The 24701-nt window shown below is 36.3% G+C and overlaps 1 protein-coding gene across 3 annotated transcripts in view; it reads right to left on the reverse strand.

The window, feature by feature from the left end:
* LOC121975872 (dynamin-2A-like) overlaps nucleotides 1-22970 on the reverse strand; it is a 23658-nt gene extending 688 nt beyond the window's left edge. The window contains exons 1-21 of one of the 3 annotated variants that reach the window (XM_042527783.1): nucleotides 22527-22970; nucleotides 22361-22411; nucleotides 22157-22277; nucleotides 21949-22056; nucleotides 10712-10773; nucleotides 10517-10634; nucleotides 10052-10370; nucleotides 8879-9026; nucleotides 8443-8544; nucleotides 8233-8352; nucleotides 7949-8032; nucleotides 7699-7826; nucleotides 6866-6926; nucleotides 6561-6699; nucleotides 3951-4027; nucleotides 3792-3848; nucleotides 1419-1557; nucleotides 1166-1329; nucleotides 611-721; nucleotides 469-536; nucleotides 1-43 (exon numbers count right to left, since the gene is read on the reverse strand). The exon at nucleotides 1-43 is cut by the window's left edge and continues 130 nt beyond it. In XM_042527783.1, coding sequence (XP_042383717.1) covers nucleotides 1-43; nucleotides 469-536; nucleotides 611-721; nucleotides 1166-1329; nucleotides 1419-1557; nucleotides 3792-3848; nucleotides 3951-4027; nucleotides 6561-6699; nucleotides 6866-6926; nucleotides 7699-7826; nucleotides 7949-8032; nucleotides 8233-8352; nucleotides 8443-8544; nucleotides 8879-9026; nucleotides 10052-10370; nucleotides 10517-10634; nucleotides 10712-10773; nucleotides 21949-22056; nucleotides 22157-22277; nucleotides 22361-22411; nucleotides 22527-22667 — 2361 coding nt within the window. In that variant the 5' untranslated portion in view covers nucleotides 22668-22970. Of the gene's footprint in view, nucleotides 44-468; nucleotides 537-610; nucleotides 722-1165; nucleotides 1330-1418; nucleotides 1558-3791; nucleotides 3849-3950; nucleotides 4028-6560; nucleotides 6700-6865; nucleotides 6927-7698; nucleotides 7827-7948; nucleotides 8033-8232; nucleotides 8353-8442; nucleotides 8545-8878; nucleotides 9027-10030; nucleotides 10371-10516; nucleotides 10635-10711; nucleotides 10774-21948; nucleotides 22057-22156; nucleotides 22278-22360; nucleotides 22412-22526 lie in introns of all 3 variants that reach the window. The other 2 variants (XM_042527782.1, XR_006110470.1) reach the window with 2 other exon arrangements.
* Between the last annotated feature and the right edge of the window lie 1731 nt (nucleotides 22971-24701).

Consider the following 24701-nt stretch of genomic DNA (forward strand, 5'->3'; position numbering starts at 1 on the left):
GTCCTCTAGTAGTAGTTCTTCAATCCTTGCTATGCTTTGAGCACTATAAGGAAGAGGCAGAAAAAAATGATACTAAATGTTGAACTTGCACATTGATGAGCTGAACAAATATATGCTTTTCTGCAAGTTAAAATTTTTAAACAGAAAAAAATCTTGAAAATGAATTATCAATTACTTATTATATTGCATCCCAAGCAATAAAAGGCTGGCGATAGTTGCTAATTCTTAAGTACTGATAAGCGGAATCCCCTGACGACTAGACAATTCCAAGCAATCAGATCAATAACTGGAAGCTAGTGTGATAGTAGTTAATTCTAATGTAGAATCAACAAAACAGTGGATTTTGAAAATGTATTAACTATTAACAATCGTGGACCCGAAGTGTGCATTGTGCTTACTAAAAAGAAAATTATTTTGTTTCCTATTCTGTGCAAATTTCTACATGTAAAAAGAAAGCATCTAGCCAACCTTATGGAGCTATATAGCTGGTTGAGCATGTCTTCCTTAGCTTTCTCCACTTGGCAAAGCACAACTGCCTGCTTAGCAGAATGAGAGGCATATTAAAAGGATTTGTTAATGTTTAATCCAACTCCTAACAAAAAATCACTACCTTTGGAACGTTGGCTGCAAGACTATTCAAAAGAGCCTCGACATAACCACGGACTTCTTGTGACATCCATCTAAGTTCTTCTGGATCAGCTGGTTTTCTAGCCATAGTGTCCTACATATCCAAATTATCCTAAGAAAATTACAATGGCACCAAAGATCAAACTCAAAAGCATCATATAAGTGGCTTTTTTTGGTTTGTAAATATTTATGGGTCTACGATCAGCAACAACATCGAGTGGTCATCCACAAACATGAGCAAACCAAAATTGTCTAGAAGCTTCAAGCAACCACATCCATGCATACATGAAAGCATGTGTGTAAAGGCAACTAAATGGAAAAGACAGGTTGAGAAGTGGTTATAATAGCATTGGGGTAAAACAGACTCTTCTGTCCCTGAAAGTGGTTTTCCAGGCTTGTAAAACTATTTATGGGAATCTTATCAAAAGAACACATGAGATCAAATAGGTTTAGATATATCCAGAGATTTTCATGAAAAATCAATTAATTTCGGTACTAACACTCTCCTGAATATGGAAATAGACCAGCCAAGACTTACAAGTGAACCATCTGAATGACTTTGCCTAATCGAAGTACTAGCTTCAAGACCAGATGAGCCTTTAGAAGGAATTTCCTTGGAAGATTTGCAAATATTCATCATCTTATTCACCCATTCAACTTTGTCTGCCATGCTCTCAGCCCTCAAAATTAATGCACTTTCCGCTGCAAGCTCCAGCCCATAATAATTGCATAAGAAACATGTGTTACATGAGGCAAACGTATCAAAAATCAGATATGCATTCTCAGGTTACCTTTAAGCACCGTCTTGTAAGCAACTTTGCTGGTTATCTTAAAATCTAAACTTGAAAGTTTATCTGATCCATTTGCTTTTTTTGATTCTTTGGAACTCTTAAGAGATTCCTCTTCTGAAGCTTCTTCAATGTTGCATTCCTGTGGGTTTAATGTCTTAGTCATGGAAGAAAATCCATAAATGAACATCTACATGAGCTACAGATTTAATTCTCATATATAATGATGAATCTATAAAGTTAATAGAGCCTGAATCCTTTGAGATATTACCAAGAATCACTAGACAACATGCAACCATCAATCATAGCTAGGACTTAACAGGAACCCAAACTTTCTAATCTAGAAGATGTTAAAACGTTTACATAATTATTGGCACTCTACTTGAGAGGTTGATTCCCTTTTTTCAGGAAATTCGAAGATCTCAAAAATAAATATATATCTTTGTGCGCCAACGAAATAGATGAGTGAGAAGAGGATGGGACAAAGATGGAAATTCTCATAAAACTCCTCCCAGATCAAGTCATCAAGCATATGCTTATGAGGGCAATAAAATCTACAATTGCTTTCCTAATGAGTCAGACGTGTACAATGAAACTCAAAGTAAGATCACCCCGCAATTACACTTAGCACACAATTATATTCCAATGTCTGGAATTTCTTTCAAATGTTAAGTTTTATTTCTAAAATTTTCATTTTATTAAAAACATCATTACTAAAACACCATTTAGGCATGAAAAAAGTTTCCATGTTTCTCAATTTTTTTATACAATGAAAACTCTAGCATTAACAGTTAACATGTCCAGATATGGTTATTAGACTCAAATCTTTTAATTAGAAGTTAACAACAATGTAGTCCAGTTGTAAGATTGGACTTGGAACATAGAAGAACAAGTAGACGCAGAAATTATGAACAAGAGAACCCCAAAGATCATGTCTAAGCTGACATATGTATGGGCTGTTGCTGCTGCAGTGGTGTGAAGTATTTGCCTTGCGCAACTAAGCTTACTCAAGACAACTCAGACATGGACAGAGTAACAAACGTCAATAGGGTATCAACATGATCAACGAAAGAAATATGGATAATTGTCCAAATTAGGAATGCCAACTAGGATGACTGAAGCAAATAGGAAGACTTGTATACAGTCTATTTAAGGAAAATATAAGGCACCGAAGATACTTTGATGAATGATAGTATTTCAACAAAGCTCGATGGCAGAAAAGACCATGGTTTAAAATTTTGAGTCGTGTTTCGGTCCCAGACTAGAATGATAGTTTCGGTACCATATAGTGTCATGCCGATATAGTTCAGTATTATATATATATATATAATTATTCCAATTATAACAGGGAGTTGATTAAAATTATTAACCTAAAGTTTATCTAAACCCTAAGTTTAAAATGCCCTCTTACCACTGTTCTGGCCCACGCGACGAGTCCAAATGCATTACGTGGGCTGACATGCATCGCACGAGCCCGGCTATTGGCTCGGACACGTCGCTCGGGCCCGCACGATGCTTATGGATGTGTCACGGCGCATTGGCACGTGCTTGTATCGGTGTCAGTCCGCAAGCGGAACAAGATGTTTCAGTTGTATCGAGTAACGGCTGGAGATTTCAATCCATGGGAAAGACCATTATCACCTGACCCAAAAAAAATGTGGGGTTATGATTTTTTGTGTTGCATTTCATTTATTTTTTTATTTATGTTAAATACATATCTATCATGCCAAATGTTGGGAAATTCTGAATTTATCCTTTCAAAATGTTAGTATCATATCTCTATTAACATTTTGCAAATTCATTAGTAAAAATATCCAAAGTGTGGGAACATAAAAGATCCTTAACTACACTTACTGTGTTTTGCGTCTTAGACAACCAAAAGGAGCTATTTCTCGTCATTACTTAATTTTCCTTATTTTATAATGTTTCACAACCAGTTAGCATGCATATATGTTTTTTAATTCTGAAAAGCATCAAATATGTCACCAACCAGAAATGGAGGTGCTTTTGGTAAAGGAAAGACCCACTTGGATAGACAGATAGCAATTAAGAGTCTCCTGAGGACAGAAAGGTATTCAGTCCTTGATCACCCTTGTATGACCTTCAGGAGGCACTATGACCTTCTGATTTGAATATTTCTAAGTTGAAACATAGAAGACAGAAAGTTGCTTATTGCAGGGATAGATTAATATGCAGGTCTTTTATCAATGAGTGTTCACATCCATGTTTGCAACTGTTTTGCTTATTGTGATAGCACTCAGTTGTTGCTAACACATCCTTTACTTGAGGTTGAGAAACAAATTCAATGGGAAAAAGAATTTAAATCATTGTACTTGCAAATGAACTATAACAAGATCATATGGAAGGAGCAATTACCTCTAAAGTGATAACGCCTCGAAAATGTTTTTCTTCTTGCTTTTTAGTGTATCCAAGCTGTAAGAGCAACTCATAATCAATGTTTGACCATTATCTAGAAAATAAACAATTTAACAAAATGCAACATGGAGTTCAACGGTATATTCCCAAGTAACTAACTTTTCCACTTTTCTCATTGAGGACAAACCATCGCTTGCTCCAGCCACTTGCTTTTCCACTTTTTTTTAGCAACCACCCTACATATGAAAGGAATCTGAGTTTAAAATATGTAGATACGTTATGCAAACATAAATACCCTAGTTAAGGCAGTATTAATAAACAGTCTATGGGTGACTAAGTTAACATAACATAATTAATTAGTCAGTTGAAATTATGACAAGGCTGGAAAGCAGGGCTTAAACTGTGAACCAAATGACTAGCTCATACATCTAATGTTGACATGAATGTATTAGCTAAATCATTGGCATATTGATGGTATAAGTAGAAACTTTAGGCAAAACAAAGAAAAGGAATCAAAATCAAATAGCAGAAGTTAATTGGCATATTCAAGAGTCAAGACATGCCTTGCAATTTGAAAATTTGCTCCATTGCAACTTAGGTAAATTGGTGATGAGTCACCAGGGTTGCAGTCAAGGTGAAAGAATCTTGAAATGGTAGGACTATGCCAAGATCTTCTCCAGACTTGGCATTGCAAGAGCCTTGTATGTTGAAACCATTTGTTATTTTGAAAGAGCGTGCATGTGCATGATAGAGGTATTAGGACAATAGGGTTATGTGCATAGTGGATTTAGTCCCGATATTCTAGATCTAGGATTTCTACATTGGGTATATATATATACACATGTAATTATTCCTTTACAATATATTGCAATGCAATATTTCCCTATCCCCCAATTCTATATGGTATTAAAGCCCCTTACAATTTCTCAAAGAGGTATTGAATGAGGAGTAGACTGCCAACTTCTGATCCTTCAAACTTCTCTCCTCCCATCTCTCTCATCCACGTGAAGCCATTGTCTCCATTGCGTGACAACTGCTAGCATGTACTAGACACCATCTTGCACGGACCCTCCTTTGAGCTTCATGCATTCTTCCCCAGGTAAAGTCACCACCTGACATCGCGAGGCAGCTAGAGTGAAGGAACCACATGATACCTATCCACAAAAGCCTTATATGGCAAGCATCCATCACAGAAGATCCATCACTGCAAGACACCTCCCTTCCAAATAGCTCCACAGTCCAACTGTTACATCACTTGAGTCTTGAGTCCAACCATAAGCTCACCTGCTAACTCCTTTATTGTGAGTGACTCACTTTGCCAAATCTAACAAAATTATCACCACTTTTTGAAGGGGACGAGCCACAAGTGCAAGAGGAGAAACTCTCATCTTTCCTCCAATTCTGAAACCGAGTCGATGATGCCAACTCCAACCAACGATCCACATCCCAATCCACTTCTAGATCTACAACCTCTATCTTCCACGTTGGAGTTTAAATCATCTCCGCCTTTTGCCGTACAGTCTTGTACCTACTCTCTAGTCCTCTAGTCTTTTGATGTCCACAATCTCAGCAAAGCCATAACTCCATTTTGGCATGAGGGTCTGCGAGATTGATTGCATTCGCTGGACCAAGCTCCATCATAAGAAGAGTCTTCACCTTCTATCATATATGAAACAATCATCTCCCATCGTTTAGTACTTATAGATTTTTTTTCCTACTTCTTCCACTCCTCTTATCTAATTATTCTTCTCAAAAATTAAATTGTTTGCATGTTGCATTTGCTTTGCTCAAGTCAAAGAAGACATAAAAAAGAAAAAACATCATGTTTTCAATTTTTTATGTCCAGCAAAGGATCGAGATAAGCTTTCCTCTCCAATAAGACCTGAGACAAGAAAATGGCCACTCATTCTGCTGCATTCAGCAAAAGAATTAGCTGTGCAATCCATTCAGTGAAGACCTGAATAGGAAAATCTAACAAGTTGGAGATAGAGCATCTGAAGCTTACTCTCGCGCGCACGTTCTTTACTGTTCTCCACTCACCCGGCCGGAATTGTATTGACTTGAGCGTCGGAGGGCCTTTGCCAAAGACTCCCCCTTGGTTTTTGGGCGTTGACGTTTTGTTGGCTTGTTTGAGTGTGCGCAGGATCGAAAGAAAGCTTTTCCACGGAGTAAAAGGTCTTCTCTCAATCAACAACCAAGCTACCATTCCCAATACACCATCTCTCCAGTTTTCAGACAAGATCACCGGACATAGATGCTATATATGCTCCAGCTATACCAATAGAATTTTGGTGTAAAGGATTTGGTCACTCATGGTATTTTAGGTCTAGAGTTTCCACATTGAGTCCAATATATACATGTAATTATCCTTTTAAAATATATTGCAAGATACTACTTTCCTATTTCCAAATTCCATAATGCAATTAACTATGGGTATTGACATATCCAAAGGGATTATCCACCAATTATGGCCTTCCGTTCATAGTTTTTGTGGTTCCATTATCAATTCCATAATAACACACTCAAAAGACAATTTACAGTTTTAATTGCATAGTATCAAAAAGATAATTTGCAATATTCAAATTAGTGCTTTGCTAAGCAACTTTATTGTATGTTATTGGCATGGAATTTGTTTGCCAGAGCTTAGTGAAGAACAAAAAGCTGAATGATTTAAGGCTCTTTACATAAAACCATGGTGTACTTAACATTACTGGTATCATTAACATGTGGAATAAGATTATACATGTTACTTTAAAGATGGTGGACAACCTGCTGTTATTTCTCCAGATGGTCCAGCAATCTGCAAGGATGAGCCCTCTTTTGCATCTTTGTCGGATTGATTTGTTTTGTCTTTCATCGATTTCAAGCTACCACCTGTCTGCTGAATCCCAGGCCGAGAGCTTGATTCCTAGTTAAATCATTATAAAAATATTCAAAATGTGTTAAAATACTAATACAAAATATCATGCCAGATCTATAGTAAATCTAAAATCTTTGCGTCATATTTTATACTGTAGAAAAGTGGAGGGAAGAAGGCATTGTAGATTAACTCTGTTTATAATTGCTTGCTCTACCTCATTTGCCTTCTTTGACGACTGGTGCTTCAGCTCGTCTTCGCGTCGTTGCCTCTCCATTCTGCCAGTACATTATTGTATTAGAAGCTTAACAATTTGAAGTTTTTAATAGATTTAAGCCTAGCTGAACTAGTGAAACATTTCTTAAAACAATAATATCTTCTACTAAAGAAAAGAAAAAATATTTTTGAAAAGAAAACCTTTTTGCAGTACAATCAGGATAAAAAAAAGCAAAGCTTCAGCAAACCTTTTCAATCATGTCAGATCAGAGTTCTGCCAGTGATTGTGATAGGATTTCAGTTTAGAAAGAAATTTAGGAAAAGAAAAAACAAGTGTTTGGCATATAAAAACAGAAGACCAAATATCTAACAAACAAGCACATAGAGAGTAGGGGAAATTCATCAATGCTTATTGAACTTTTTAATGTCAAAGAAGGTTTGTAAGTTTAGCTGGGCGAACTATGTTAGCTTGGGGTTAAAGTGTTCCAAGTGATTTGTTGAGCCTAAGTTAATGGTTTGTTCTTTAATTTGGGTTGCTCATTAGATTGATATTAGACACACCTAATCCTATAAGCATGATGAGGTGTTTATGCCCCCATGGGCATAGCTGAGTTGGTACTCGGGTGGTAGAATTTCCATACATGATGAGGTGTTTATACAAAAAAAAAAAAGGTCTGCTACCTTGCATTAACTGAAGAACTATTTTTGCCCTTTGTCATTCTAAATGGTCCTCCATGCAAAAATACAAATTGGCCAACTATAACTATTATTGAAGCAACAAAGAAGACATCAAAACTCTGTTTTTGAATGATTCTGTCAGGAATAGCAACAAACCTGCGTTGCACAAGTCGAATAAAGTGTTGAGGAGGAACAAAAGATCGTTCCATGTCAACAAGTGCAACAACCATCTTCCTTGCCTCATTCCTGAAATTTTCCAAGGCAGCAGATGCAATTGCAAGCACCTTTTTTTTGAAGATAACAAAGAAATTTCAAAGTGTTCGCACATCAGAAATATAAAAAAAGCTGCCTGTGGCAAGAAAGTAAACATGTTGCTCGAGATGGAAACATTAGATTGTAACACTACCTCTTTTTTAAATGGTGGGTATCTGCCTAGTCCTGGGGTACCATTTGCTGAGGCAGAAACTATATCCAGCAGAACCCGGTGGACCTGTTTAAATTGCAACAAGAAAACATTCACATAAGACAGAGAATTTACTAATATGTGCTAAATAATTAGCAATGAAGCAAAGTAGAGAACTAATATATGCTAAATAATTAACAACAAAGAAAAGTGGAGGTTATGTAAAAGAGGAGATTTGCCACATAATTTAGGTGCAAAAGCAATATATACCATAAAAGAAAATTCACCTCATCTACGCAAAGCTTTGATGGTTCTTTAGCGAGTTCAAGAACACACTTTATTAAAGACCTCAGACCTTTCTCAGGAGATATTAAATATGGCTGATATCCATCAGCTTCAAGCACAATCTAGGGGCAAGATAACAAGAAAAGAAAGTAAGCAGAAGAAAAAACAGAATAAATATAAGCTAATAAAAGAACATAGGGATAGAAATATACACGTTTGACGTTGTTTATATCAAAATGCTTGTCCAACGGAAGCTGCTTAATTTTGTTAGGGAAGTTTCCTTCGAAGGTTGCAACTACTTTCCAACCTGCACCCTACAAAAATTATGCACAACAAAGATATCATATTAGAGCATCATATCACTGACTTATGTGCGATAGATGCAATATTATATAAGTATAACCATTTTAAACAACATTAGAAGTTGCTGCTAGGCACTTTAGGCAACTTCCTGCAGGTAAGCGAACATAAAAATAACTCAAGTTGATTAATTTATATGTCCACGTATTCAGATCATGGAATTGTTTGTTTGTAGCTCGTACATAAAATATATAATTCCGGTGGACATGGCAGGATTGTTTGTCTTTATATTGTGCTGTTTATAGTTTGTTAAATAAAAACAAAAAGCATCACAAACATAAAACTGACCTCACCAGAAGAAATATGCTGCAGAAATGTATCTTCAAATTCTCGGCAAAGCTGCAATGCAATAGCCCTTGTACCTTCAGCAGTATTTGCCATTTGCTCACCAAGCTTGAATAATTCATCCTGCACAATCTGGGACTTACCCTGTAATCTGCATAGATCAATAAACAAATGCACGTCAAGGTAAAACACAAACAATGCATCATGAAATCTGGCAAAAGAGCTTGTTGTGAGGAGCAATCAATCCCATTGTGCAGTACAAGAAAAATAGTACCAAAGTGAACTAGTCAAAACAATTAACACATAGCTATTGTAATAATAGCACAAAGATCAATGTGGAAAATTGGGCCATTAGAATTCTAAGATAAAGACTGAAGATGAATACTAGTAGGAAAATGACATCATGATAGAAAATAGTACATCCAAATGTTATAATACAACTAGATGAAGGAAAAACACAGTTAATTGCATTTGTGCATCTATACATATTTAAAGTTAAACTAGAAATTGTTTATAGGAACTCCTGCAGAAGCTACCAGGTGTCAGATGAAAATTTCATGAACAATTTCTAACAGAAGTTTATGGAGAGATATAAGAGGATATAAAAAAACAACACAATGGTTTGAACTAACCACGGTCATGGAACCTCTACTTGGCACCTGCTTTGTGGTTTAATTTGTCCAATCAGATCAAATAGAAGGAATAAAGAAATGCAAAATTACATGATTGAAAATCAAATCAGCAGGCCCAGGTTGACTAGGTTTGGTGCTTTATCTGTTTCTTGTTTTTTTTTTTTTTTTTTTTCACTTTTTGTCTAACCCCAACCAAATTGTGGTCTACGTCCCAAAAAAGTGGTTGAACTAACTAGCCCAGGTCAATTTTCAAAACACTAACAAATAATCCCATTTCATATTAGGGCGGCTGTCCAGAAATATCATTCTTGAAGTTATTATTCACTTGACATTTGCAAAATAGAGTTAACGCTATAAGACCAAAAGATGTATGATGTGTCAGGCAAACTCTCATACATAAAATATTTTTATGTTCTAAATAGCAAACAGTGGACTGCAATAATCCAAATAAGTTAATAGCATGGAATTGAAAGTACCAAGACAAAAGTAAATCACGATACAAGAATATAGCTTCATAAAGTACCCAGTGAGAAGGTTTGGAAACCTGATCTTCATCCTTTCACGTATCTGTTTAGCAAGGGTATCCACCAAACCAACTCTACCAAGTTTGCTTTGTGGAGCTCCAGTAAGTATTGCTTTAAGACTTTCAGTCTCAGCATTCCAAGCTTCCAGTGAATTATTAGACCCAACTGCTCCTGCTTGTGCTGAAGCAATAGACACAGATTGCTCAATGAGAGCTACCCATGGAATATCAGAAGCACTCTTCGGTCCCTGATTCAACAAAAGAGCTTGAACAGCAGCAATACTTTTCTGGTCACCAGCTGCTTGATCGATTTTGCTAATGATACCGACAGTCCTAGTTCCTACAAAAATGAACATTAGTACACAAGAAGGAAAAGGAGATTGAAGTAAATATTAAAATTACAATACTCAAGCATATATTAACTAATTGTAACATGCAATAAGAATTACAAAAAAAATGCTAATTATGTGTGCTGCCTGTAAGAACCTTCTGCATCAAATTCTTTAGCCATCCTAAGAGCTCTTGAAGAAGTAACATCAGATGCCTGAGCAGCTGCTATAATAACCATCAGTATTGCGTCATTTCGTGCAGCATAATCACCAACCTAAAAGGGCATATATTTGAACAAGGCATAATCTTTGCCATTTTGTTTACGTGCCAAAAACCACAATTGCTACTTACTACTGACTCATCCATGGACCGCTGATCTAATCCAGGCAGATCGATCAATTTCAACGGAGGAGCTGGTAAAATCAAACATGTTAACTCATAAAGTAAAAAAATAACTAGTCACTAAGGCACATCAAAATATGCTGCAGAGGAGAATCATAGAAAAAAATGCCCATGAAAACAATTGATATTTGAGTGATTGCATTAAATAAGAAATCCATGTGGCCAACTCTTAATGGTGGGGAGACCTGGCTTGTTGTTGTAGTGGTTGATTGCATAACAAAGACTTACTTCTAAAATGCAAGAGCAGTATCTTATGCAATTGGAAATTCATCTCATCATGTCCGCAAATGAAAAATAGGTCACCAACAGCATAATATAGTAACAAAATTGTCAGAAAAAATAAAATAATTTACTTTAAATTTAGTTCGAATACACAAAGTCCTCTGCATGTGAACCTACATCTCAACAGAACTTATAGAGGAGTTATAAGTGTTGGTACAGTTTACACTAACGGTCTAAATCAGGTTTTGATGAATGACAAGTGAGTTAAGTTAGGTGTTTTGTGATCTAATTGCGTTACCAAGTGTGCAGGAATTTACAAGCCTGAAGGACCGGACAACAGGTTAAAATTCAGTTAGGTCCGCGGGACTGAATAGCTGGTCCGAAGTCTAGATAGGTCAACGGGCTGACTGGATATCTGATAGAAAGTCCGGTTGGATCCGTGGGACAGGACAACCGGCAGAAGTCTAGTTGGGGCTGTGAACCAGACAACTGGCATAAAGACCTGGTGGGTCAAGAGGCAAGTCAACAGCAAGTTGGTAAGTTAAGGTATTGGTGTAGCGGGGCCGGTAAGAGGGTGCAGCGTCTGTTAAAAAATATAAAACCTTTCTCTATTTTTCCAACTAAGATTAGTAGCACTATCACAATAATTATAAACTCAAATGAACAACTAATATAATTAAAAGAGGCTAACAGGTTTAACTTGGTTACAACCTAGGTGGTTGTTAATCCACGGCGGTTGCAAAGCTCCACTAGAAATTTCTCCTTCGTGTAGGCAGAGAAGCCTCTTACAATCTATGAAAAGCTCAGAAAAGACTAGGAAATTGATTACAGTAGTTGTTGTTCTATTTCTTACGGGCTTTTTTATAGCTCCTGGAAATCCTATCTGTAGTTTGAGGGTGCCTTCAAGGTTGATGGAGGGCGCCTCCAGCAAGGCAGCAGCGGATAAACCATTATCTGCTGCCAACGACTACTTTGGCCAGGTCGAGGGCGCCCTCCATAGCCATGGAGGGCGCCTCCCTTGCTTATGGAGGGCACCCTCCATGCTTATGGAGGGTGCCCTCCATGCTTATGAAGGGCGCCCTCCGTCTGAAGATGGCGGAGGCGCATGGGGCGCCTTCAAGCTCTGTTGAGGGCATTTGCTCAGCTCCTTTTGCTCTCCTGCTGCTTCGATCGCCTGGGTGATTGCGGCCAATCGAAATAGGGCTCACCTGAACCCAATTTCCGACCTTCTCCTTGAGCAGGCTTTCGCTCCATCTTCTCGTCCCTCGAATGTCACGTACGTTCTTCTCGTCCATCGGTGTAATCTTCCGCATCCCTTTTGTCCCTCGGATGCACTGAGCTCATCGGCTCCCTTCCCATGTCATCATTCTCGCTAGCTGCTTCTTCTGCTCGACTTCCTGTGCTCCTAAGCTCTTGCACATTTAGACACAGGGATCAAAACCAAATAGGATCTAACCTAACTTGGTTGATCACATCAAAACAATCACAGAGTTCAACATAAGGTAAGTCACTAGAAGAGAGTGACGAAGTGAGGACGCGTCCCGAGTTGAGGGATAGTAAGCATCTGTCCAGTTTAGGTCAATTTTGAATTCCTAAACTGAGACCTTGACTAGCTCTTGGTCTTGGGAGGGCAGGAACTAATTACTACTCTTTATTATAACCGTGTTAACTTTGTTTTGTAGGGTAGATGTTTTAGTTTTAGACTAACACATTTTGCAGGACAAAAGGAGCACAAAAGCCTTCGGGTGAACAACACCCGAAGGCGCCTTCAAGTATTGGAAGGCGCCTTCGAACTGTTCATGGAAAACACCTTCATGGCTATGGAAGGTACCTTGGAGGATAAAGTTGACCGATTTGGCGATAGCTTCAGTAAGTTTCGAGATCAGATTTGACCCATTGAGGCGCCTTCAATGCTATGGAAGGCACCTTTCATGCCCTATTTAAGGCAGTCTCGACCAAGCTTCATTCAATAAGTCATATACGAGCTACTATGCGTCAATTCGAGGTTCCGATTGCTCCGACTTCCTGCTGCGAATCTGCTGCAAAGCTGCTATGACTCTGTTGCAAAGCTGTTGCACCCGACGACTGCTTCGAGGACTTCCGATCGCGGTCGACAGACTGACACCGACACACGAGCGCTCTCACATCAATCTCTACGTGCCGGTAACAAAGTTACTCTGTACTTAATTACTAAAAAAGAAAAATGTAGCGTGTTACATTTAGCCTAATTTCTTTGAACTCGATTCTCTCTTCCGGAGGTACCGGAAGAGGTATTTTAGTGGATTACCCATCGATAGATCTGCTGGACCTGGCTCTTGGAGTAGGAGTCGTCGAAGGCTCCGAACCAAGTAAAGCTCTTGTGTTCGTATTGTTTTCGTGTATCTATTCTCTTATTCTGCTGCATTCATACTTTGATTTCAAAACCGAAAACAATGAGATTTTAAAAATCACATGATTCACCCCTCTCACGTGTGACTCGATCTAACAAGTGGTATCAGAGCAAGTTCTGCTCTGAATTTGTGCAACCACCAATCAAGCCGGGGAAATTATTTTTTTATTTTGGTTTTTTGCATTTGAATTGGTAACACTTTACCTATTCAAAAAAAATTTTTCTCGTTAGGTTTTTTACTCAAAGTTTGTGCAACACTACTCGAGTTCTTCGGTATTTTTTTAACTTATTTCTCAAACTTTGCTAATCCAAGATCAAGTCTTAGTACCCTCTCTTAGTCTCCTTTTTCAGTCACAATGGCCCAACTTGAAGGATACAACACCGTTCGTCCTCCCCTCTTCAAAGGAGATGACTACCCCTACTGGAAGAGGTGAATAGAGGTGTGCCTAAAGATTGACTTCGACCAATGGTTCAGCATCACCAAAGGATACAAGGCGCCCGTCGACAACGCCGGAATTCCAATGAATCCGGAAAATTGGAATCCGGAAATGAAGAAGAAGACCCATATCAACTTCAAGGCCCTCAACATAATCCCGTACGGATTAACAAAGGAGGAGCTGAACCGCGTCGGCCCACACGAAAATGCAAAGGAGCTATAGGACAAACTAATAGAACTACACGAGGGAACTAGTGACGCAAAGGTAACTAAAAGAGACCTGTACTTAAATAAATTATTTAATATAAAAAAATAGGAAGGAGAATCTGCTTTGCACGCGAGAATAAAAGATATCCTCAATGGGCTCCACACAATCGGACATCGGACGGAGAACTGAAACTTGATAAGGTATACCTTAAATGCCTTCCCTCGAAATGCACTGTAGGCATCCATCGTGGATGCATATAAAATTTCGAGGAATTTATCTAAACTAAAATTAGACGAACTTTTTTATGAATTAGAGCTATACGAATAGACTAACGCCAAATCTGAGAAAGGTATTGCTCTTATTGCAGGAACGTCAAAAGAAAAATCCAGAACTAAGTCAGAACCTGGAGTCGAATCTGATCCAGACTCAAACGATGAAAAATACCTGGTGAACCTGGCAAGAAAAATATTCACCAAGAGAAAGAAGAACTTCACTAAAAACGACCTGCAGAAGATCAACTCCACTTCTAACTCGAACAATAAGTCAAACATCACATGCTTTGGATGCAACAAGAAGGGGCACTACAAGATTGACTGCACGAATCTCAAAAAGAAGAAAGCCCTTAAGGCAACTTGGGATGAATCGTCCGCAGAGGAATCAGACAAAGACGAACCAAGGCACACCAACTAACTCGCACTAATGGCGTACGGACCAGAATCGAAAAGCGAATTGGAAGATGGGCCCGAACCCAAATTGAGCCACGAGTTCGCATTTGTTTTCGAAGGTTCCGATGAGGTACAATCTACTTTAAGCAAACGGTTTTTTAAAATTATTGCGTGCTTACATAACAAATTGGCTGCATCTGAAGATCAAATAGATGAACTAATCAAAGAAACTAAAATACTTAATAATCAACTAAATTCAGGCTCAACAACTGAGCCATTTCAAACTGAAATCCCAATTCAAGTTGCAAAACTTGAAAAGGACAATTCCAAATTGAATGGCGAAGTAGTTGAACTAAAAGAACTACTCGAGAAATTCACAACTAGATTCAAGTACCTTGACATGATATTTGGATTACAAAGAGCTGTGTACAACAAGTCCGAACTCGAATACAAGTCCAGCTAAACCAACAAAACCTTTATATCTCTGGTCAATCAAAATAAAAATCAAATCAAGGCTTGGGTTCTAAAAGTGTGCCTAACCACGCAAGTAAGACTCAATCAACACTATGCCCCTAAAAACAAAATTCACTATATAAATCAAAATAAATCAAATAACTCACTATCAACCTTCAAAATTAAACCTTCAATAAATTCAAACCAAAGGAATAAAATAAAATTAAATCAACCTAAATTAAGTAGAACCAAAATTAACCTAAACTCCAACAATAACCAAGTGTATTATAATTATAAAAATTGACACAAACCTAAAACTTAAACCTAGCTCAAAATTCAGGGGGAGACTCCAAATTAGCTGACACCTCCTAAATAATAGTTTACCCGGCTGGATAATTAGGAGTAAGTTAAATAGGGACAAAAGATTAACTTGATAAACGGTACTGGAGAAGTTTTGGATGATAGTAGGTTAGGGAAGCTTTATCTATGCATGTCTAGGAAGATATGACTTCGACGTGGTGCATTTGGCTGAGTGAAACTAACTGAAGCTACCTCTTACTAATCCTAACTGGTTTGACCAAAGTTTTGTACTAAGTTCAGTGGATAGGACTATTTAAAATTTTTTGAAGGTATGGTTACTCTAATGATGTCCAAGTGACTCACCATAGCCCAGAAGTTTATTCAAAGAATGTCTATTTGTTGAATCCAAAACTAAACTTGAATCTAACACAAAGTTAAACCAAACCTTAAAATTCAACCTAACTCATCTTATAAAATTATAGGATTCCCTGATTGAAAACATAAATTGGGTGAGATGACTAAGGATTTAAATTCAAATTCAAACTAAACTTAAAATTCAAATTCAAATTAACTTAAAATTAAATTTAAAATAAATTAAATTGAAATGAAATTAAAAATAAATTAAATTAAAACTTAAAACTTAAGTTTAAATTAAGACTTAAAATTAAATTAAAATTTAAAACTTAAATTAAAAATAATAATAATAAAATTAAAAATCAAATTAAAAATTATACTTAAAAGCTTAATCCTTGATTTAGTTAATAAATGACTCCTACCTTTTGTAGGAAACCAGGTGGATATTAGACAATGGTTGTTCCAGATAGATGATGGGATCACACCAAGTTTACTCAACTAACGTGCAAAAGCTTAGGAACAATTGTCTTTGAAAACAAGGGCAAACTTAAGGTAATTGGAATAGGTAATATGGAACTCAAAACTAGCTTTATTGTTAAAAATGTGTTACTTGTTGATAATTTCAAATACAATCTACTTAGCATTAATTAGTTGTGTGATTCCGGAGATAAGGTTAGGTTCCTATATTCTGAATGCTTAATTAAACACATATATAACCATAACATAAATCTCAAAGGGTTTAGAAAGGACACCATCTATGCAATTAACCTAACCATCTTTTCACTTAAGTGTCACTTGGCCCAAAAGGAAGAAACTTGGTTATGACATAGAAGAATGTCCTATACAAACTTTAGAAACATAACAAAATTAAATAGTTTAGTTAGAGGCTTACCAAAATTACCTAACTTAGACTCAACAATTTGTAATGTTTGTCAACAAGGAAAGCAAACCAAATCAACTCACAAATCAACTCACAAATCAACTAATCAAACTCAAACAAATTCCATACTAGAATTGTTGCACCTGGACCTATCTGACTCCCACAGAATCAAATCAATAAATGGGAGTCTCTATTGCCTAGTAAAAATAGATGATTACTCAAGATTCACCTGGGTAAAATTCTTAAAAAATAAAGATGAAACTTTTGAAGTCTTCAGTAACTTTTGCAAACAAACTGAAAATGGAAAAGATCAAAAAATTAAACAAATTAGAAGCGATAACGGAGGTGAGTTTAAAAATCACAACCTTAATCTATTTTGCTTTGAAAATGGTTATCATCACGAATTTTCCTACCTTAAAACACCCCAATAAAATAGAATAGTGGAAAGAAAGAATATAACCCTACTTGAAGCCTCCAGGACAATAAAAAAAAAAAAAGTCAGCCCGGCGCACGAAGTTCCCGCCATGCGGGGCCCTGGGAAGAATCCATTATACGCAGCCTTACCCTGCTTTTTGCAAGAGGCTGTTTCTAGGATTCGCATGACAACAACTTTACCGTTGCGCCAGGACAATGCTAAACGAATATAAACTTTTAAAATATTTTTGGGCAGAAGCTGTTAGTACAGTCTGCTTTGTACAAAACAGAATCACAATAAATAAAAATAATAATAAGACTTCATTTGAACTCTATTATAATAAAATACTCAATATCAAATATTTTAAAGTATTCGGATGCCCAGTCAAATCATTAAGTGATCCAGATTGAATCTTAGCTATGCAAAGGAACTGACCCAATTTGAAAGAAATGAAGTTTGGGATCTAGTTCCACTTCCGGAACATAAAAAACTAATAGAAACAAAATGGATTTTTAGAAACAAATTAAACGAAAAAGGGGAAGTTATTAGAAATAAAGCCAGATTAGTAGCAAAAGGCTTTAGTCAGGTTGAGGGACTTGACTACGATGAAACCTATGCTCCGGTCGCTAGACTTAAATCAATTAGAATGTTATTAAGCTATGTAGCCCATAAGGGTTTCAAATTATATCAAATGGATGTTAAATCAGCCTTTCTAAATGGACTGATTAAGGAAGAGGTATATGTAGGTCAACCCCAGGGTTTGAAAACCTAAAACACTCTAACTATGTCTTTAGACTAAAAAAGCCCTTTATGGCCTAAAACAAGCTCCTAGAGCTTGGTAAGAAAGGTTGACCACATAATCTTAAAAAACAAATTCAAACAAGGTCAAGTAGACCCAACACTATTTGTCAAAACAGTCAATCAAGATTTCTTTACATCTCAAATCTACATAGATGATATAATATTCGGGTCAACTAATTCAAAACTCCTATAAAAATTTATAACATTGATGGAAAAAGAATTCAAAATGAGTCTAGTAGGACAACTAACATTTTTCCTAGTCTACAAATCAAACAAACAAATGAAGGAAATTACGTTTATCAACAAAAATATACACTTGAACTACTTAAAAAATTTGATATGGAAAACTCCAAGGAAAGTAAAACTCCAATGGCCACCAATATAACCCTAGACCATGATCCAAATGGAAAACCTATAGACCTTAAATATTACAGAAGTGTCATAGGAAGCCTACTGTACCTAACTGTCAGTCGACCTGACATTCTATTTACTGTTAGTATGTGTGCGAAGTACCAAACATGTGCCAAGGAGTCACACTTGATCAATGTTAAAAGAATTTTTAGATACTTAAAAGGAACGTCCAACATAGGTATGTGGTACCTTAGAATGATGAATTTTGAACTTATAGGGTTCTCTGACTTAGATTATATTGGCTGTAAATTAGATAGAAAAGTACAAGTGGTGGTTGTCGACTACTTGGACCATCACTTGTCAGTTGGTTTAGTAGAAAGCAACACTGTGTCGCTTTATCTACTACTGAAGCAAAATATATAGCAATAGGAGAATGTGTTGCACAACTATTATGGATGATGCACACTCTAAAAGATTTCAATCTAAACCTTAAAAAAACAAAAGTACTAATTGACAATATTAGCTTAATCAACTTAACAAAAAATCCAGTGCATCATTCAAAAATTAAACATCACTTTATTAGGGATAATGTAACTAAAGGCGACATTGAACTCAGTTATATTGAGTCCAAGTCAAACTTAGCCAACATATTTACCAAACCTCTCCCTGAAAGTGAATTTAGCAATTTGCGTCGACAATTAGGAATGTGCTTCATAGACTAGGCTTGCTGTTTTCAAAACACTTTTCCAATGATTTGCAAATTCTAGGAAAATTTCTTACTTATATATATATTTTTTTAAAAAAATATTCCTATCTCCTTAGAGTTTCAAAATTGATTTTAGCCTTAGACTAGATCAAATCCATAGAAAGCATGATCTTATAGATCTAGGACTTGAGCATCTCACAAACAAATTAGGTTTACCTTGATTGTGTATTCACAAACTTAGAACGGCGTGAGATGCGTAGGCCCTTTGCTTGGACTTAAGATGCTTATATCTGTGTATCAATACAAGTCTGGGCGAGAAATACCAAATTACAGTAATCAAGTTAAGTAATCCAATCATAGTTAAATACTAACTGGACATATATACTTAACTTGACTAACCAAGTAAACACTGTTATCCTCTAATAGTTAGTTAGTAACTACTGGTTAGATGTGTAAAGACAATTTCCAGATGATTATATTTTTTTAAAATAATATCAGGTCCAGGGGAGGATATTTGAAGAATAATTTTAACTACAAAATTTTGTTTAAAAACTATGCTTAAAGTTATCTTGAAAATCTTTCTAAGTTAAGAAATTCTTGTTTAGACTATTTTGAGTTTCCTTAATATGAAATTCTTAAAAGTTTATTTAATTTTTTTTTTAAAAAAAAAGGTCTGAAAAGTTATTATATTTAAAATTTACTTTTGAAAATATCTTGAAAACTCTTTAAACTTTAACTTTAAAGTTGTTTTTGGAAGAGTTAGCTTTTAAAACATGTTATAAACTTTCAAATTTTACTTAAATGAATAAAATCTGATACTTCTTCAAAATATATCTTTTGAAAAATAAAAAGTCTATCTTTAAAGATATTTTGAAAAATAAATTACAAGGGGTTTGAAAATTGTTTTAAACCATACTTTGAAAGAGGTTCTTAGAACACACTTTAAAAAAGTTTTAACAAGTTTTGTACAATTCTTGCAAATGTTATCTTTTCAGTTTCACAAATTTTTTAAAAAACCTTCTTTGAAAATAATTTTACACATATTTCTAAAAATTATTTTACTTAGCAAATTCTTTTTAACTCCATTTAGAAATACCTTTGGAATGATATTACTTCCTAAAAAGTGTTTTGCAAATTTAGCGCTTCGAATAATTTATGAAAAACCTTTAACTCCTTTCCCCAATAATCCTGAAAGTTTTGTGTTACGAAACATGTTACTACTTTCCCTCATTACTTTACTTAACACAATTTTTGTCTCTGTTGATTCATTTATCTACGCATGTCTTTTGATGAATGTTAAAGGGGGAGGGTTAGGGGTTAAGTTAGAAAACAAAATAAATTCAGAATAACTTAACCTTAAAAATGATCAAGAGAACAAAACTAATTGTCTAAATTTTGTGCTTCCCTTTAAAATCATTTGTTGTTGCTTATTTTTATATTTTTTTCCTAATTTAACCCAAGTTATCATTACATCAAAAAGGGGGAGATTATTAATGCAGTTTGCATTAACGGTCTAACTCAGGTTTTGATAAATGACAAGTGAGTTAAGTTAGGTGTTTTGTGATCTAATTGTGTTACCAAGTGTGCAGGAATTGATGAGTCCAAAAGACCAGACACCAGGCTAAAATCCTGGGCCCGCGGGACCGGATAGCTGGTGCAAAGTCCAGATAGGTCAACGGGCCGACTGGATATTTGGCAGAAAGTCCAATTGGATTCGTGGGACCGGACAACCAGCAGAAGTCCAGTTGGGTCTGCGGACCAGACAACTGGCATAAAGACTTGGTGGGTCAACAAGCAAGTCAACAACAAGTTGGTAAGTTAAGGTAAGTCACTGGAGGAGAGTGACTAAGTGAGGGTGCGTCTCGGGTTGAGGGACAGTAAGCGTCAGTCCAGTATATGCCCATTTTGGATCCCTAAACTGAGACCTTGACTAGTTCCTGGTCTTGGGAGGACAGGAACTAATTACTACTCTTTATTATAATTGTATTAACTTTGTTTTGCAGGGTAGATGTTTTAATTTTGGACTAACACATTTTACAGGACAAAGGAGTACAAAGGCTTTCGGGTGAACAGTACCCAAAGACGCCTTCAAACATTGGAAGGCGCACATTGGAAGGCGCCTTCGAACTATTCATGGAAGGCGTTTTCTAGAGGATAAAAGTTGACCGATTCGGCGATAAGCTTCAGCAAGTTTCAGGATCAGATTTGACCCATTGGAGGCACCTTCAACACCTATGGAAGGCGTCTTCCATGCCTTATTTAATGCAGTCTCGACCAAGCTTCATTCAATAACTCATATACGAGCTACTACGCGTCAATTCGAGGTTCCGATTGCTGCGACTTTTTGCTGCGAAGCTGCTGTGCCCGACGACTGCTCCAAGGACTTCCAATCGCGGCTGGCAGACCAACACCGACACACGAGCGCTCTCACATCAATCCCTAAGTGTTGGTAACGAAGTTACTTTGTACTTAATTACTGAAAAAGAGAAGTGTAGCGTGTTACATTTTGCCTAATTTCTTTGTACTCGGTTCCTTCTTCTGGAGGTACCAGAAGAGGTGTTTTAGTGGATTACCCATGATAGGTCTGCTAGACCTGGGTCTGAGTCGTCGAAGGCTCCGAACCAAGTAAACCGCTTGTGTTCGTATTGTTTTTGTGTATCTATTCTATTATTCTGCTGCGTTCATACTTGATTTCAAAACCGAAAAGAAAGAGATTTTAAAAACCACGTGATTCACCCCCCTCTCACGTATGACTCGATCCAACAATAAGCACTCAAAATGGACCATCATTTTACTTTCCAAGTTCTCAAATTTCCTACTTTATTAGTCATTGATGAGAGCCACACAAAACTTTCATGTCAAATCAAAGTGCAAATGAACCCAATCATTTAATGATTGATCCACCTCTTGGATTGCCACATGAAGTATAAGATCAACTTGAAGTAGTATTCTCGATGTATAACATTTCATGAAAAAAAAGGATACTAGGAAAAGAGAAAAGCAAACCTGTACAACTTCGAAGCTTCAGGTAAATCTCATCTGCCCGGTTCTTTCCTGAACTACGACTTCCAGTGCCCTTGCTCAGCCTTTCCTGAAGGGAATGTCTAAGAGCACCTACAACAGAAAGAAATACGAATAACATGAGTAAACAAGAGGAAAATACAGAAGCAAGCAAACAAAGAAGGGCACTTTGGCAGAGCTTTGAGACTCTTACTCGCAGAAACCTGCTGCGATTTGTTATCTATCTGCAACATTATTGATTTGCTGCTCAAGGATACATCTCTCACAAGATCAATTATGATCGGCGCACGAGTGGCGCCATTCTCTCCCGTCGGCTGTGACAAGGCAAAGATTGTTAAACACAATAGACGACCGAACTTACAGATCAGTTATCAGAAAAGTTCGAATTTTTCTGTACCAGAACAGGATGGCCGACCACACTATTCAAGACAGAAGATTTTCCGACTCCCTAAGATCAGCGAACGCACACTCAATTGTGTAACTTAGATCTCAATCAACAACTCAACATATTGCAAAACAAAACATGAAACGGCACGAATAGGGCCACAGAGAGAGAGGCTTACGACATTGCCCAGAGCGACGACATTAAGGAAAGTAGAGGCCCTCTTCGAGGCGGAGCCCTCGTCGATGTCCTCGTCCGCAAGAAGAGCGGCCGCCAGCATTATCGACTCCGCCAATTGCGTGAGCTCCTCTATTGCCTCCATTACAGCGGGAGAAACCGAGATCGGTTAGGATCTCAACAAGCAAGGATAGAATCCGATTTCCGACCAACAATGTACCCCCCAACCGGAGATCCAAATCTAAACAGCAGAAGAACAAATTGAAATTCGAAATCGGACGAGAAGAATGGTTCGCATTCCGTGATAGAGATCTGCGGAATCGAGAGAGACGCCTGGACAATCGGAGCTCCGGATCCTTCCTCGACGGAGGCAGAGAGCGAGAGAGACTGAGAGAGGGAGATAGGACGAGAGCAAACTCGATAACTCAAGGTTGGTGTTCAATTAAAGACGTCGTGGCGTTCTGCTCCCTATCTCCGTGACGTCTTTCCGTACCCTTTTAAGGCCGCGTCAGCATTGATCAAAATGCCGTTTTTTTCCTTTCAAAAATCAAAATGGCACTCAAATTTTAAAAAGATGCTGTATTTTTTTTTTTTAAAAAAAAAAAAACTCACGCTATCATTTTTCTTCTAAGTATATCCTTATCCTAATAATATTATAGTAATTATTTTATAATTATTATAATATATTAAAAAAAATTAATTAATTAAAAATATTATACATAAAATACTTTTATATTAAAAAATTATCAAAATTAAAATAACTATAAAAATATTTTTATTTAAATTTAAATTTGATCCAATTAATAAAAAAGTCTTTAAATAAAATTTCTTTATGTATAGTATGTTTATTCAAATTAAATTTTTAAAAGATAAATTATTTAAATAATTATTATAAGAATATTTTTGATATGAGAAATATGAGGCCTCTTTAACTTTTAAAAAAAATTAAAAATTTTGATAATTAAGGTGCTTTTTAATTTTTCTTAATATTTTTTTATTGAGTCGTATCCATTATTAACACTCCTAGATCATAATTCATTCAAGTTAATTCTGTTTGTTTGGAATTATTGTTTAATTTTATTTCTCATGAGCGTGTATGCTAATTTATAATACATATATATAAATTTGTTGTTGCGACAAAGTGATCGAATTATTATATTAATTATGGATTTGTGATCATATTGAATGTCGATCTTATTTGAGCCTGAGATATTAGCGGCCCGTAAGATTAAGCCATCGGAACTTATGGATGCCCAACACGTAGTACGTCCCCTGTAGGCTTAGTGGATAATGCATGTGAGTTTGTACAGTGTCGATCCTTCGTAGAATACTGAGGTTTAAAAAGATCCCCATATATGTACTATCTATAATTACCTAATTTATCTCGACGGGGGTACTGAGAGCGAAAATTTCCCCTTTTACACAATGGTTAACACCAGGGCCGGCTCGAGATATAGTTCATTGGCCTATATTTAGGCTCGTATTATTAGAAATTATAAATAAAAAAAATAATGAAAAAGATTTAAATATGATTAAAGGATATATCTAATGAAGAGATAGTATGTCTTTTAGGAAAGGATGTGATCTATATCATCCATTTTAAAATAGATGGATGAGATCTAATTAAACCAAGAGGTTTTTATACCCTTTCATATGTATAAATAAAGTTCCTCACATACTCATTCATTCATTCACTCACTTCCTTCCAAGCAAATCAAGCATTGCATTCTTGCATTGGAGAGTTTAAGAAGCTTCCTCGGTTCGGAGGTCTTACGATTTGTAGTGTTGCTATCGCAAGATAAAAGTAGGTGTATTTTGGGAGATGATTGTCGTATTCCGTGAGCACCGTGTGCGGGGCAAATTCGTCTTAAAGAGATAGAGTCTAACTCTAGTCTCGACTTAGCCAAAAACGGTGGTATATCATCATTCTGCCTGCACTCAGTTTGCATTAGCAATAAATGACCCAACACTTATTATATTGGGGCCTATAAATTTTACATGTATATACCTATATAAATTAAATATGAATATTAATTTAAAAACATATGAGTTTGAATATTAAATATTTAAAATTATGATTAAAATAAATTTTAATTGAGATTTATTTTCAACAATAATTTTAATTTTTTACTAGCTAAATTCTATTTGGTCAAAAAATTTAAATTTTTTATAGATTAAA

The sequence above is a fragment of the Zingiber officinale genome, chromosome 4B (assembly GCF_018446385.1).
Source record: "Zingiber officinale cultivar Zhangliang chromosome 4B, Zo_v1.1, whole genome shotgun sequence".
NCBI classification, from domain to species: domain Eukaryota; kingdom Viridiplantae; phylum Streptophyta; class Magnoliopsida; order Zingiberales; family Zingiberaceae; genus Zingiber; species Zingiber officinale.